This window comes from Coloeus monedula (genome assembly GCF_965178545.1).
Source record: "Coloeus monedula genome assembly, chromosome: Z".
In the NCBI taxonomy this organism is placed as follows: Eukaryota; Metazoa; Chordata; class Aves; order Passeriformes; family Corvidae; genus Coloeus; species Coloeus monedula.
In genome coordinates this window covers 26885114-26901895 of record NC_138822.1, presented here as the reverse complement: position 1 = coordinate 26901895, position 16782 = coordinate 26885114, and the positions used below count along the sequence as shown (strand labels likewise).

At 36.4% G+C, this 16782-nt stretch overlaps 1 protein-coding gene across 2 annotated transcripts in view; it reads left to right on the top strand.

Moving 5' to 3' along the window:
* Positions 1-16359, top strand: part of EFNA5 (ephrin A5) — a gene marked incomplete at both ends in the record, with an annotated part of 204136 nt that extends 187777 nt beyond the window's left edge. Inside the window, 3 exons of one of the 2 annotated variants that reach the window (XM_082300873.1) lie at positions 10509-10574; positions 10968-11048; positions 16225-16359. In XM_082300873.1, coding sequence (XP_082156999.1) covers positions 10509-10574; positions 10968-11048; positions 16225-16346 — 269 coding nt within the window. The remainder of the gene's footprint in view (positions 1-10508; positions 10575-10967; positions 11049-16224) is intronic. The other variant, XM_082300874.1, reaches the window with a different exon arrangement.
* Positions 16360-16782: the final 423 nt, after the last annotated feature.

Sequence of the window (16782 nt, the reverse complement as noted above, 5' to 3'; positions counted from 1 at the left end):
GCTGAGATGCAAATGTAAGTGGATCTTCATGATCACAGAAAGTGGGATAGGGACTGGCAGGGCTACCCTAGTAACATGAGGCTTGAGCTCTTTGCACTCTGAGGAGTGGAGACACCACACACAGTAGATTAGAGACACTTAAATTGAACAATGATGGACACTTACGTGGTTGAGAGAAGTTAATTTGGCAGAATTTTTGTCCATCTCTTTTGAAGTTAAATAAATGTCAGCAAGGTTTTCCAGTAAGTTGTTTGTATTGTTTTCCATATATATTATCTTAGCTACATATGAAAAACACCATTAGAAACTGCTCACAGTTTGGTTATATTGGTTCCTTAACTGATTAACATGTAAAGAATAGAGAAATAAGCTTTCTGTGCTGTGGTGTTTGCTTAGATCAGGAAGTAGCATATAGAAAATAGAGATAAGAATTTCCCATTCTGCTTGGTCATGTTGTTAGTGTGAAACAGGGCCTTTTCTGGTAGAGAGGTAGAGTTCTCTCTTCTGAGAACAGTTGTTACAGCATTCAGGAAGAGAAAAGCTCAAGAGGTACCCGTGTGTTTCAAGTCTGATGCAGTATTCATTGCTTTTAAAATTGTTTCCAAACCACCAGGGCTTTTAAGTCGCAGTTATGGAAAAGTGTACACATATGTCTAATTTTGAGTTCATCTGGGAATGATCATTGGGAATAGGGCTAAACATCCTGTGGTATATATTATTCTTAAAAAAAAAAAAAAAAAGGCGCAGAAGGAAATAATTTGTGGCAGAATAAAATGAAAGGCTAGCTCTCCCATGGGTGTCTTAGACTTTCCCGCAGTCACAGTAACAACAGACTACAGTCCTTTTCTGGCATAGATGGGACATGTCAAATTCCTGACAAGATCTCCTTGATGAGCCTATGGTTATTCTCACATAAGTTGACTTTTTGAAATATGGATTTCAAAACATGAGTAAGACCTGTGGCATTGGACATAGGCTAGACAAGTAAAAGACAGAAGCAAGCATGTAGATGTTTAAATAAAAGTGCTATTGCCTCATACACTGGACAAATTTTGACTAAAGAGAAAACTTCAGCTGGATGTGTTCCTGAATTTTTCATGGTAAAGGTCACAAATTGAAGGTTGATATCCATTCTAAGGACTAGATATTAATTTCTAGCTTGTATGATTGAATGATTGAATGTTCAGTAGTCATGTCCTCTGCAGGACTTGAACAAACTGGGAATTCACAGGATAAAGGTGTACTTCTATTACCACAGTGCTGGCATCTGTTGTGTCTGTAGTCAGTCGTGGCCTGGGATCCCACTGTAGTAGGTATAATGAAGAAAAAGGTCTCTTCCCTGAGAATCCTGACATGTCAGGATAAGAGCTCAAATTACACTGGACTATCATGTGTTTTCCAAATTTTAGCTTTCCTGATTCATACCTGGTTTCCATCCTGCACAAATTTGGGTTTATCTGTGTGAAGCTTGTGCCAAGGTGCTATTAGAACTTTGCTAAGAGAAAAATCCTTTCTGAAATCTTTTGAGCAAAGGTATTATCTCTAAGGAGCATGTTTGCAGACTTTGGGGCCTTCATGTGAACTCAAACACATTCAAAATTGCATTATTCTCACTGTTTGGTTTAAATTTAAAAACCAACAGAATACAACCCCTATTTTGTGTTTTTTTCCTAAACTTCCCTTGAAACTTCTTGAAGATCTTTTCCTACCTTTATATCTTCTCCCTCCTCCACAAGACATAAACACTTTGCATAGGTGAATAGCAAAAGTAACATTTCATGCCTATGTAGGTGTTCACAACCCTAGAAAAATACATTTATAATTACTTTTTTTTGGTTTTATAAACAGACATAATTTACAAGTATAGCATGGAAAGATAGAACACTTTCTAAATATTTTGAAGATAGTGGCAACCCCATGAAGATGGACTAGAATAGAATCCTTCCCTCTGCTTTAATTATAGTGTCAGCAGTGGTAAAGCTAGTAATGGATAATATGAAGTCCATTAAAGTATATGAGTTTAGTAACATGATACAATACCCACAAATTCCATGTGGGTGAACATGTTGCTTTAAAGATCAAAAAGATCTTTACTTTCTTTGCTTTACTAACAAGACTATAATGTCTCTTCAAAGGATTTACTTATGTCTAGTTCTTAGAGATGGAAATTAGCAAAATGGATAGCCTGCTTGAAGAAAACCATTTTACTCCTAATGATACCAACGGAAAATCAAAGTACAAAAGAGCTTATGGAAAGTAAGAGGAGGATATATTTTTCTCTAAGTGCTTTATTTGATAGTATTAACTTGTTTTATTTGCAATTTGCTCTAATACAGTCTTAATGTAGTACAATAACTGTATTTGGCTTTGTTAATGCCACAGAAATCAGTAATGAGATCTGAGGTTTTTACTTCATTCTAGTTAATAAGTGTTGGTTTGTTGCAATAGAAAATATGACATCAGTCATTTATATTGGGCTAGCGCAGAAATGCTAGCACTTATTTTAAGGTATGTAATACAGTTTGCATTTATGAAAGAGGAACCTTCTTATATGAAAGATACTCCTGCAAATATTTCATGTGGAAGCAACAATAGGGTCTATTTTTCATTCCTACCTCCTTATATTTTACAGGAACTTACATGCAACTAAAAGTCCATTTAAAGTAAAATATGCTTTCGTTTATTTCCAGCTGAGCTTTGTTTGTTTTTTAATGAGAGAAATACCACAGAAGTAAAACCGATTCTCTGAGAAGCTCAAGCTGCAGTTAGATGACAGCTTCACTCTAAACATAAATGTTCTTGCTTTTATGAAAAAAGCAAAAAGTCTTTGCAAAGAACTTTGAGCCTTGTTTTCTTACTGGTTCAATGCTCAGTTCAGAGGAACAATGCAGGCAGGGTTGGATTTTGCAGCATCTGAAATATCTGTTTTGTCGGACTCTTGAAGGTGTAAAGGGTACAGGCTGCCCTGCACTGAGGTTTTCCTGAACTCAACTGGACTCAGTGACTTGGGAGGACAGATGATAAAAGTATGACTATAAAAAGCCTTTGGACTGTATTCAAAGTGATGCCTCATATGAGCCCTTAGCTGCTGTTCACCTCTGTTGGTGTCCAGCACTGAAGAATTGTGCTTGGGTTGCTTTGATATTCTGCACTAAAAAAGTCTGACTCCAGTACACCAGCCAGGTCAGCAACAGACAAGGCTTGATAGTAAATCCCCCCTTAGAGGAGAAAAGGGACCTTCCTGAGAGAGACATAGGGCTAGACCATGCTAAGAGGAAACACTAAACAAATGGCTTAATAAAACTGGAAGTCCAAGGTTTACATCTCTTAACACACATGGCTTGATTTTTTTGGTATGACTTTGATATGAAACATATTTTCAGTCTCTGCAGCCTTCAACCATATATATAAGCTGCAGTGGATCAAAAAATGCAAGAAAAATTATATCACTCCTGGCCGAGTAGTTGCAATGGGACAGTTAATTCAGCATTAAGTGCAGAAACAGTAACTCTGTGTTGCTTTCTTCCAAGAACTCTCACTAAAATAGCATTTGTCTTGCAACTCATTTCCATTTTCTAGGTTATTTTTAGTAGGTCTGAAAAATATATTCATTTGTGAGATAGGCCATAATAATCCAGTGTGTTTACACAGTGCAATGCCAGTGCAAATTATGTATAAGACATTAGGAAAGAAACATAGCATTTCACAATCTGTTTATCATGGACACGGCTTTTATCAAGTCTTTTCCTCCATGCTGCACACTTTGTCATTTATATTTTGGGTGAAATGCAGAATATAAGCCTGTGTATGTGTGTAGGCATGTATCCACACACAGAGATCAGTGCAAAAATGAGATTTTTGTACTGTGCTTTTACCTTCACTTCATACAGATGTAGTTGAGAATGCAAGAGTGGTGCAAAATATGCATTTGTATTAGGTGTCCTATTAATCGTGTGGGGTTTAAAATACACAATTGGAAATGCTAGTATCTACAGTACTTTTGCTTGTATTAAGCCATGGGCAGTATTAGCTGTCAACTGTCGTGTTTGTTTGTTCATTTATTTAGTTTCTATTTCAAGTAATTTGTTTTTTAGTTTATGAGTGTTGTTGGCAGTCCTGGGTCAAGGGGTTTTTCAGTTTAGATTGTCTCTGTGTTGGCCTGAGATTTCTGAATCCTTAAGTTGCTCAGTAATTTTTTTTTTTGTGTTCTCATCTTGGTTATTACTAAATACAGAGATGGTAGAATTGGCTGTAACAAAGCTACCAGCAAGTTTAGTCATGATTTATTGAGGAATTGTGCTTAATTATTAGGTCTGAAGAATGACTAAGTCATGGTCATTCAATATTTTTTCTCAGAATGGAGTCACATGTGTGCTAACAGAACAAAGTTTTGCTGGTGGGTTGGAATGAAAGACCAAGCATGCAAAGACTTTTAATTTAAACTAAAGTATTGGTGAAAGAAGTGGTTTCTGTAGGACCGGTATTCATCTATTTTTAAATACTTTTTTGTTTAAACATGTACAGGAGAAAATTACCTATAAATCTTTTCAAAGAACTTCTTTTTTGATTAATAATTTTGAAAAATTCTTTATTGTCCATACATACGGGTTTACTTCATGCATGCACACAGAGGAGTGCTTTATTGATTGATTTAATTCTAGCTGACTTTTTCAGTTGTACCATTTATGCAAATTTGTAACTTTTTTTCAATCTAAACTGTGAGAAGAATATTAATAACTAATTCTGCATTTACCTGGCTAATTTGCATACATTTGTGTTGTCTGGTAAATCACATGAAAACCTACAGGGGAAAGGCTGAGTTCTTCTAACAACTAATAGGCTATTTTTTGCTTCTGACTTGCACAAATTGAGAAATATTGCCTGTGGCAAACGTAATGGAAAACTGCATTTTTAATGCTCTCACACATACTCATTTCTGTACAAAGAAAGAAGCGGATGACTCTTCTTAAAAGTAAAACTTTCTAAAGCTCTGTAGCTGACACAGGATACTGGATGTTAACATACTTCAGGTTGGTGGAGTTACGATTTGCAGGCTGCATAAGGTTATCTGGGTATTGGATTTGACTAATGGGAGTGCTATTGTGCCTAAAAGTGCTAGAGGCAAATCACAGCTATAAATATTTTCTCCTGAAGAGATTGTCTGTAACTTACAGGCCTAAGAGAGTGCAAGGACTGTGTAAACGTAAGTTTCCAATCTACAACACCCAGCATGCTGTGTAGTGGGTTACTGCAGATTCTCTCTTTGAGGTGTTTCTCCAGGTGATTACAGAAGTTATACGTGCAACCCTTTTGACTGGGCAGTGTTAGTGTGTTTACTTAAGGTGTATACATGTGGCATCTTGATTTATTGTGCTGGGAAGTTCAGAATTAATCCTCTATTGGCTTCCCAGTCTGAAACAATACTTCAATACCAAGACCATGTTCAGTGGTTGTGGCTGGGAAGCACTTATCAGTGCCAGAGTTTGTGTAAAAGAGAGTGCTGGTAGTAATACATCTGCAATGAATTGAGGTGAGATCTCATCATTATTTCTCAGTTCTTGCCTTTGAGGAGACCCTGTTGCTGGACTTCCTAGCAGAAAGCAGAACAAAACATTCATCAGGTTTTTCAAAAATGCAATCAGAACAGACTTGTCTCCTGTGTTTCACAAACTGTGGTTTATAATCCTTCAGAGAATACTCCAAGTGAACTGGTAATAGAAATTGAAATACAAAATAGTAAGAGAATTGCCATCTGCAGAGTATCTGCAGAGGCACAGTGAGGGTGTTGTGTTTCTGCATGCAGGAAGGATGCTCTTTACTGGTGTCCCCCCATTCTAAACAAAAGTGGTCTCGGAGTGCCTTAGATTAATGGAATGATATTTCCAACTGAACCAGTTTCCCTGTCTAATAAGGCCCACAGTGGCTTGTGCCATGAATGTTAAATGTCATTGTAGTGCTAAAGGAGGATTTGAACTGCATTTGTGATTCCCTTTTTTCTCTATATCAGGACTAGCATTTTAGGGAAAAGTGAAAGCCTGTAATTAGAAAGTTAAGAATGAGTGAGGAGGTGAGCAGAGGTAACGACATGTAAATATCAGTAAATAGGATGGTTGAAACACTTTAAATGTGACATTCTGATAACTTCCTTTTAGGTTAGAAACTTAGCTTCAGGTATTTGCCAGCCAAACTGCTGCCTCTCTTCGGAACGCAAATAATTACAGCTTTTGTCACATCAATAGCAGGTCCTGATAACCAAGTTACTTTCAAAATTTTAATTTATTTATTTTTCTACATTTACATTTTAATTAGCTTATTTTATATGCTAATTGGTCCATATCTTGATGATTCCTTTAATGAGTTTTTGGGATTTATGGTAGTAAATTGAACTGGCTAACTGTTTTCTGTATATGTTACTTTTTTGTTCTCTATCTGCAGCTTTCTGCAGTCATTGAATAACTCTGCTAATTGTTACCAGGCTGAGGAAGGACCTAACCTGTTATTTATATCTTATCTATTAATAATGTACCATGTGTTTTCTAGCCGAGAACTACTTAGGAGTGAGATGAGGGACAGGGAGTTGTATAATTTTTTTTATATTTAAATGTAGCTAGCAAATACTGAAATATTTATGGTTTGGCTCTAGATGAGGAGAGAATAATTTTCATCTCTTTCCTTTCCTTACAGGATATAAAAATGGTAACCAGAAGTGGTTCAGAGATGAGAAATTTTCCCATCTGATTTGTCTTTATAGGCCATTTTTGGATCCAGCTTGGACCTAGTCCTGTGTGCAGTAGTTCATTGTGTTTTTTTTCCTAGTTCAACTAATGTAGATGGAATTTTCTTCAGAATAATACAGAGCTCATGACTTCAATTTCTCCTCAATTGTGGAATTTTCCTATTTAAAAAAATAATGAAGAGACCAAACTGGTTATTTTTATAATCATTGAGATGTTTTCATGTATCATGTGATTTCAGGGGGATTTTAGTGTTCACTTTTCTCTAACTACATGTCTTTGTGCTCACTTTCTTCTCACCCCAAGTCCTTGTGTAACCATGAAGTCTGAAACATTTTTTTTAAGAGAGAGATCCAAGAGATTTTCATGAAGTTGCTGGTAAAGGTGAGGTAGGGCAGGGGAGGTGGAAAGTATCATAGGAATCGTAATGATGTGTAGGAACTTGCAACACTTCAGAGCTCCTCTTCAGTTTTCAATTGTGATGCTTCCTGACAGAAACTAAACCAGTAAGATCTTTTGTAGTCTAATATCATACATGATAAAACAAGTGGATATCACCTATATTGCTCCAAATAAGGTAGTTTTTTCAAAGGTTTCTTTTTTGTTTTGCAGCAAGGATTCAATTGCCTTTTTTTCCCCTTGGGAATTCTAGCTTTTGAAATCGAAAGTGTTACTTGGGACAGGTTCCATTAGCACCAGAGTCTTCCTGCTCTCAGAACTGGCTTCTATTTTATGGCTAATATCACCTTTAAAATGGGCAAATATAAAAGCCTTATAGTAAAGCCTTAGGGACTAACCTGATTTTGTTCAGGAAGGAAAGTGAAATTTCTCGTTTTACCACATAGAAAGGACATATTTTCTTATACTGTAGCTAATTTCAGTGGAATAGAGTAACAACAGCAATGGTTTACCTGAGAAGCAGCTTTCACAGATCCCAGTTGACAAGGGGCAGTTCTCTTTCTCCTTTCCTGCCTCTTTCCAATGGGTGATACATCTGGTCTCAAAACAAAAACTGCCATTGGTGTATATTTTTTGTTTTAAGATGAAAAGGAGAAAGGAAGAGGAGGGAGGGAGGAAGAAAAAGAAAGGAAGAAAAAAATTGATTGCAGTCATGCATCTTGGCAAACAGCACTTAGTTTCTCAGGAAGGCAAAGAGGTTGCAATGTATCTCTTCACCACCATGGTCATGGTTGTTAAGGAAGATGGAAGTGCTGAAAAATGATACTTGATTTTTTTTGGTAGTCATTATTATTCCTTCTGAAGGTGTAAAACACTGATTAAAGAGGAATCTTTCTGAGTTTATGGCAAACATTGACAATACATAATATCTCTGGAAAGAATAAAAGCACTTTTTCATATTTCTCACTAAAATGGTGTCAGTTTCTGGAATGATGATTTAAGTGCAACTGTTATGGTTGCAATAGGACAATTCTTCATTATATACACTACAGTTGCAAGCCAGTTTAAAGACTGGTGGAAAATATTTCAATAGTGAATGGATTTTAATATTTTTCTTCCAAAGAATATGGCAAATCACTAGCTGTTACTTGCTTCTAAGTGTGTCCAAATATTATGTGCACATATGAACTTTAGAGTACAAAGCATTAATTTTCTATTTTTCCAGAAAGACTAGATTTTGTTTCCAAATGGGATATTTTTAGCTCCTAGCTATCCTAGCTACTCAGTGGTATTCTAGTTAGTCACTGACTAACAGAGTATTCTAATAAACAGCAGTTTAAATAAACAAAACATGCTTATTTTAACGACATAAGCAAGAGCAAGCAAGCATCAAAGCAAAATCTTGCCTTTAAATAAATGTGTGCCATAATGCACTTCTGAAATAATTTCTGGGCAGAAAAAAAAGTCAGTGATAAATTTACTGTTGGGATTCAGTTTTGTCTGATCTTGCAAATGTGATTTTCACCTCTATCCTAGTAATTTGGTAATGACTATAGGATTCTTATCTTTTGAGAAATTTACCAACTGCCTGTTTAGTCTTAACAAAGCATTTAGCCAGTTGCATATATTCCATGAGGGCCACCAAAAGGACACAGTTTTCTGAAGATAGCCACAAAGTGCAAATATTGTGCCCTAAAGAATATTCCAGTTACTGTAAATGTCAATAGAGGGAAATTTTCTGACTTAGTAAGATGCTACAGTCAAACCAGGTGTTAACTCTTAACTGCTTGGCCTTGTGGAGGGAGAGCATCTTTCCTACATACTTTTGTCTTTTGAGTAAAGAAGGACTAAAAGAGAACAATTTTTCAAGGACTTTCAAGATGCAAAATCACAACATGAGCTGTATTAGATTCTTTGTTCCTTTTTTTGTGTTTCTACTGAATTTGCTAGTTCTTCTTGGTAAGTTCTAGGAAAAATCTGATGCCTGCCCAACAAGAACATAATTGAAGATTTAGGAAATTTATTTTAATTTAATTGAGGAGCCATTCATGTGTGAGCTTAACATGAAGATTCATATGTCTGTGTATAAATCACTTTAGTTGTTTGTCACACACAGGGACAGAATTTATAAAAATGAATGAAACGAAGATAAGCAGAAGAAGCTAACATCTTGTCAGTGCAGTCATCTTTTGCAGTAGTGGCAATTTAATGTAAAATGCAACTCATTCTGCCCTAATACATAGATTTTGAATGCAATGAAATAAAAACTACTCTGCAGTGCTTCAGGTAATATTTTTAGCAATATCTCTTGAGGAGCTTTCAAGAAAAAAAATGTGAATGATCTTTCACAAGTGAAAATCTTCATGCCCAAGTCAAGTTGCTTGGTTGTGTATGGTGAATTGTGGGCCAATGTACAATCTCAGAATTGCAGATATTGAGTAAACTTACCAGTGTGTAAATATTGGCAGACAATGCTCAAGGGATACTAGTCTGTGGTGACAGGCAGGCATATTTCCCTGTTATCTTGTATTTTGAGGCAAGAAAGGTTATAGAAAGGAAGTTTTCACAACAGCACTTTTTTCTGGAAAATAAGTAGGTGCTGCCACTAGACCTTTGTGGGTGACCTTTTGCATTAGGGCTAGACATATTTCCACTTACTTTTTTCCTCCTAAGACAGTAAGTACTCTTAAAAATTAAATACTTTGAATGGGAAATAATGAGGGAGGGCAGAAAGAAGGAATAAACTGATTTTGGTTTTTTTAGTTGTATAACATGGGGAATCATGTTTTTACTGAAATGAGATAAATATTTTCTCAACAAAGACAGACACATATGGAGACTGAGTTTGCTGTAAAATTTAATGGTGTATATTTCTACTTTTCTGGAAGTATATACATAGTTCCATTTTTACCACTGTCATCTTTGGTGTAATTTTGTTTTTTCATCTCTTTTTGGGTTGTTGAAATCTATGGCATAGTGTTTCAAGGCTAGCTTTTCTCTGAGTATTCTATATTCTGAAGTGTTATTTTTTTTGGTATGGACACATGCATTATAGCAAAAACCATATTAAACGAATGTTCAAGAAAAAGGTGTGGAAAGGTGAAAGGAGATAATGAAATATAGAAAATGGCATGTGCTTCACTTCTTCTATGTAAAATAATAAATAAATTAGTTTGAATAAAATCTGCAGTTATTATATGCTTTTGGATAAGCAAGCTACTTTGTCCACTTATGTTCCTTATGTTCAGGGATTGAAGTGTGTCTAGCCTTTCAAATGAAGGGAAGATAAAGAACATTTTATTTTAGCACAAAAGGTATTTTGGATTTTCAGTCTCTTACTCTTCCACTTATTTTTCCTTTTTCTTCATTTTACAGCTTCTGCGATCCCGGATAATGGAAGGAGATCCTGCCTAAAGCTTAAGGTCTTTGTGCGACCAGCAAGTAAGTTCTTCAGATTAAGCTTTCAAGGGTGCCTTTCTAGTGCATGCTTTACCATGTGGTCTAGTAAACAGCAGATTTTTTTATTTACTGTTAAATCTTGTATCTGTTCTGTACATACAGCAATGTTTATGTTATGATTCTCATCGTATTTTCTTATCATTTTTCATAAAACTTTGTTTTAATTACTTGGCAGTTGCTAACTTGTTGTTTCTTGAACTGTGTACAAATGGAAGACTTATCCTGGCATTTGGACAAGTGCCACAGAATTTAAAATATGAATATGCTTAATTATATATAGTAAATAGAGAGAAAAAAAGAGAGGAAAAAAGGAAATTGGGGAGTGTAAGGGTGTTTCACTAACATATTTGGCTGTTATCTCTATTTTTGTTATAGACAGCTGTATGAAAACTATAGGTGTTCATGATCGTGTTTTCGATGTTAACGACAAAGTAGAAAATTCATTAGAACCAGCAGGTTAGTATGCTTAGAGAATCTCTTTTAACAAATGCGTGTATCCCTCTGGTGCTTCAGTACTTTTTTTCCTCTTCTCTCTGCATGCTTTGCATGGTACAACTGCTCTGCTTTTGCACATTTCTAGCAGTGCTAATACAGCTTTTGGTATATTTCCTGTATCCTTATTTAATGCAGGGAAGTAAATATGTTGCTTTATTTGTTTTTTTGGGGTGACATGGTTTAGTGAAATATGCTGTGTGCCAATGTAAAATTTCCACCAGTATCCTGAAGCCACTGGCCCATCCAAGGCAAGCACCCAGAATGCTGGCAACACACTCTATTTACTAACTGGACCCAAAGATTTAGAAATAAGATCAGTGGGCATACTTCATGTATTATGTGGTTTCAAAAAGACATTCAGAAAAAGAGGACCACCACTTGTTTAATGCCACTGCATGATACAGGTATGCAACTAACTGAGTTTATGCTTAAAAAGAAACTAGTCCTTTAAAATTATATATAGTTGTGTGTATACTTGGTTAGGCAAAGTATTATTTTACCTATGTACATCTACACACACTTACAAACACTGATATATAGATAAATGCATAAATACAAATTTCTCTTCTACTTTATTGAAACAAACTGAAGTTTTGGGGGGCTTTTCTTGCAAAGCACTGCCTTAGGAATGAGGAGGCCCCTCATCTGCCCAGGGCAAACTTACATTAACCTCCACCATCAATCAAACTAACGTGTCTCTGTGTGGAAAGTGCATGTGTATTGTTTGTGTGGCTGTTGTCAAGCTTGTGACTGATAGAAGTGTATATAATTCTAGGGGTAGGAATAACCTGAACAACTTAAGTTAAAATTAGGTAGGTATGTAGCAAAAGTATTTGCAGTAGTGGTATACATGTTCATTTTATGTGTACCTACGCACTGCTCACATGTTGTATTAAAGCCTCAATAATTAAAATTAACAGTTAAATAAACAAAACATGTCAGAAAATATTGCACACATATCGTTTAGTACATACCCCAAAGAACAGATTACCAAGATTTTTTTCTCTTATGCTATTTGAATATGAAGCAAGATTCTCTTTGTATATGAAATAACATTAGTTTTTGCTCTTTGTTGTATGCAGATCCTTTAATTAAAATTCACTAGTTATACATAAGTATTATAAAGCTTTTACAATTTAGCTGATTTAAATGGTTTACTTATGGATAAACAGTAGAATTTATTCTTTTTCTTTAAAATAATTTTCAGATCTTTCCTAAAAATTTGGAGTCTGAAAATCAAAGATGTTCTCTAAGTAAATCTAAATGCAAGGATAGTGCACTTACATTGGCTATATTTATAAATTTATTAACAGCACTCTTCTACAGAAGACACTCGGATGTTCTCTCACTGTCTCTACCTATGAATTTGAAACTCTCTGCACCTTTTTACATTTGTGATTTGGTGAACATGGTCTAATTAAAGTGTCTGATACTGTTTGCAAAAGAGATCATCTGAGTAATACATGCCTCATTTTAGTAAACTTCTTAAGTTTTTGTTTCAGCACTGCTGCTCACTTCCCACTGAATGGCTATAACTAGCTAACATCATCACAAAAGCACATCATTAGAAAGCACCAGGCAGACCAGGAAACCAAAATCAAACAAAGAGCATCCTGCAGTCTGAGATGAAATACTGTTTGTCTTACCAGGAGGAAATAATAACTTTGATGAGAAGGTTTGGTACCACAAAATTCCCACTCCTGACATCAATGTATATTTGTATTATTAATTGGGTCAGTGACCATTAGATAATCAGTCACTCTGAGATGTGCCAACTGCTGTCACATTTCTCTGTCATTGGCCTGTTAGGGCTGCTGCTGCCTTGGTGGATCTTGTTGCATGTGTTCTGTGTCATGTACTAATTTACATGTCTCTGACAAGCATCTTCTGCTTCTGTGCTCTCCCCTAGCCTGCCACAGTCTTCTTCCACAGTAGACAGAAGAATCGGAAGGCAGGAGGGTCATGTTCAGCAGATTACTCACTGTCATCTTTCTTGTAAAAATCACCATCTGTGTGATTTTTGGACCCGTGTAATTTCACTGGTATTGTTCAGAAATTTGTAGAGATCTACAATGATTTCACTCTCAGAAGTAGTGGAAGTAATTTGCTCTATTCTTATTCCTCCCTGTCTCTTTCTTCTTAATAATAAAAACCAAAAAGTCCTTAAACAAAAATTGCAGCTGTGCATATCTGAAAGTTATACCTGAAGCATGTCATGTTAGGCTGTGTGATCTGAAAAATTCATGGCTGTCAAAATAATTTTTCCTATATTGCTGGTATTCCCAGTTTTAGTAGTTACTTTCTGGATTTTACTCAGGAATCTTTTCTTCTTCATCACTTGTCTTCAAAGTTTCAAATGAACTTTTCTTCAAGCCTTAAAACTGCAGTTATGACTCTGCACCTCCAAGGAAAATCATATTTGTAAAGGGATTTCCATAACTGCAGATGAATCATGTGTTCTAATATATGAGTGCAGAAACCTTGTGACAGCATTGAGAGAAAACCCAGGTGATTGCTCAAAAGGAATCCCTTAATGTTAAATGGAAATTTATTCTTCTGTGAAGAATGGCTTTATAAAAATGGCATAATAGAATATCTCCATATTTTTCATTTAAGAGAAGTAATCTTTTTAGCTTAGTGCTTTTTCATTGAGTTTTTCAGCAGTAGCCAGTGTTCCAGTTGTTGCAGTATCTGATAGTCAGAGAGAATGAGGATTTATTGCTGCTACAGACTGGTTCTGCCCTATTGTGTTTTAGTGCTGACTTATTGAGGTAATTAGGCCAAAATTGTTGACATTCAGTGTTGGAGATTCAGACTTACTTGCAATTCTAGAGATAGAAGGTGATACACATCATTCTCCTCTGTAGTTTTAGTTCATCAGCAGTGAGTAAATGTTTCTAAATTGGGAAGAGCTAACTTTATATGAAAGGAGATAGAACAGACAATTAACATAGGGGTATTTTTTCCCTGTTACTTCTTAAATATGTTTTACTTCAGAAGCAAGCTTTTGTGAAGTACTGTATTCTCATTGCAGTGTCACCAAAGTACAAGACTGTAACTCAGAAGTGAAATGTGAAGCAACTTTTGGTATTGATGACCAGTGAAAGCAGCACTTTTCAGAAGCCAGCATTCACTATATTTTTAGATTCCTTTGGAATAATTCTGTAGGAAAAATACTAGGGCCTTGTTTGGGCCCAATATGCCTGGGAGGGTCTCCTTTCCATGCACGGTATGGAGCTGCAACTTAAGCCATTCCAGCCAGACTTTCTCACTGATGCCACAGAATCACAGAATGGGTAAGGTTGGAAGGGACCACTGGAGGTCATCTAATCCAACCTCAGTTCCCAAGCAGGTCCCCATATTATTCCATTATGTCCAAATGGCTTGTGAGTATCTCCAGTGAGGAAGACTCCACACCCTCTTTGGACAATCTGTTCCAGTGCATAGTCACCCACACCCACACCCACCTCTTCAGGTGTAACTTCCTGTGCGTCAGTTTCTGCCCTCTGCCTCTTAAGCTATTGCTTGGCACCACTAAGAAGAGATGTCCCTTTCTTACAAACATGAACATATTTAGAGTTAATCAGTGCTTGCTTTTCGTACTTTTGTCTTGAGCAGCAGCGAAACTTGTTGATAAGCCTTATGTGATTATAACATCAATTAGTGCTGGAGAAAGTACATGTGATAAATTGCTAATTCAGTTTACTGTGCATCTTGCTGTGTAAGTGAGCTGGGGCTGAAGAGCCTATTAACCCAAATTATGCTAAGTGCTCCACTGATTTTGTGCTAGATGTCAAGGGTGTGTAAAAGAAGGAGCTTGCTTGTAGCCAAGTAACACGAAAGGCTCCGTGACAAAGCAGCATGGTGATCCCAGTGTCCTGACTCCTGCTCCCCTTAGTGCCTCCAGCTGGAACTGCTGAGGTCTCACCCAGTGTAATCACGGCAGTGCAATTTTTTAAGATGGGAACTATGAGACAAAAACATCATAGACACATTGACATCTCTTATAAAATGGGGAGCTTATGCATAAGTAGGTGAGATACTATTAATTTTGCTGGAAACTTAGGCATTCTAAAATAAACTTACAAATATATTTTGAGGTCACTTCACACTTCCTAAAAAGGTTTAGCTTTTTTCTTTCATTTAGTAACAAAAAACAAGCACTGACTTTTTATGGCAAACCTCAGACTGATTGCTTTTTGAATAGCTAAATTAGATAGCTTTGGATATGGAGGATATGGAGAGCTTTGCAGAGAAAAATGCCACAGCTATAACAACACCAACGTTGATTTTGACTTCACCTACCTTTTCTATTTTACAAGCTGTGGCTTTTAGGCTGATCTTAACTTTACAAAAACTAAACAGAGCTTTATTATGTATCATATATTTAATACTTGCTACTGTGTTTTCTTCTGCCTCTAATGCATAAGCATGTTTTCCTAACTCAGCTGGTTCTTTTTTCATTAGTTCTAGCAGCATATATGTAAATCTTTATTTTGTGTACCATAAAAGGTAGTGAGGTTTTCCAGATTGAGTACGTATTCTATAAAATTGGCGATTGTCATGTGTTAGCCTTTAAAATTTTGTTTCGAGAAAGAAGGAATGATCTTACATCTCCTGCTCGTCCCCAGATGCAGCATACTTCAGTGGACATTTTTTGCTTGGAAGGGGGGCCTATGCTTGGTCTTACAGGCTGTCATTTCAAATTCTGGAGCCAAAATCTGTAGCTGAATAAGGGGATTAACTGCAAAATTAATTCTGGGAATATGCAACACTTTTGAAAATCAGATGTTTTTATTTAGCTGCCTCCCAACTGATGTTGCTATCCAATGTGACATCCCAAGTTAGAGCCACAATGTTTTAATGGAAGAGGAATCTTTCATTCCTCAATCTGCTGAAATCAGACTTACTTCCTGCTCCTCTGGTCTTCAATGGGAATTTTGCCAGTAAGAAATGCAGGACTTGGCCCCAAGTTGGTTACATAATGAGGTATTACACGCTTGTGAAAGTCAATGACAGCACAAGGTTCATTGCCCTATTTCGTAAAGGCACTGAAATCTACTTACAGTTGTCGGCTCAGTGAGAGTTTATTAAGGATGCAAAATCTCATTGGAATGTATGCTTTCTGTTTGAACAGATGATACCGTACATGAGTCAGCCGAGCCTTCCCGTGGCGAGAACGCGGCACAGACACCAAGGATACCCAGTCGGCTTTTGGCAACTCTATTGTTCCTCCTGGCAGTGCTTTTGATATTATAGCACAGTATGCTCCAGCAACCTGTCACAGAAAATATCAGGGTCTTGGAACATCAAAGATCCACCTAAATGCTCATCCCAGGAAAGGGACTTTATTGTTTTTGCAGATGTCAAATTGTTATTTTTCCCTTTTCTTCTCCCTTTTAGCCTGAACTCAGCAAAAATTTGAAGGGGATAACTAGCTTCAGCACCCACCCCTACCTACCCTGTGACTTTCTTAACCCCTCCATATAAATAAAAGGACTCCAAATGAAAATGCCAAACTATAATAGTGACACTAGTGATTCTTATTTTCCTCTGCATTCTCCTTTAAGAAGTCACCTCTGTTAGCTCACTGTGTCATCCATATGTGGACGAGGAAGTGTAGTGGCAGATGCAGTCAGTAAGGAATGAGGAAAGTGAGTGAAAACCTGGGAGAGTCTTTCTCTGTGATACAATA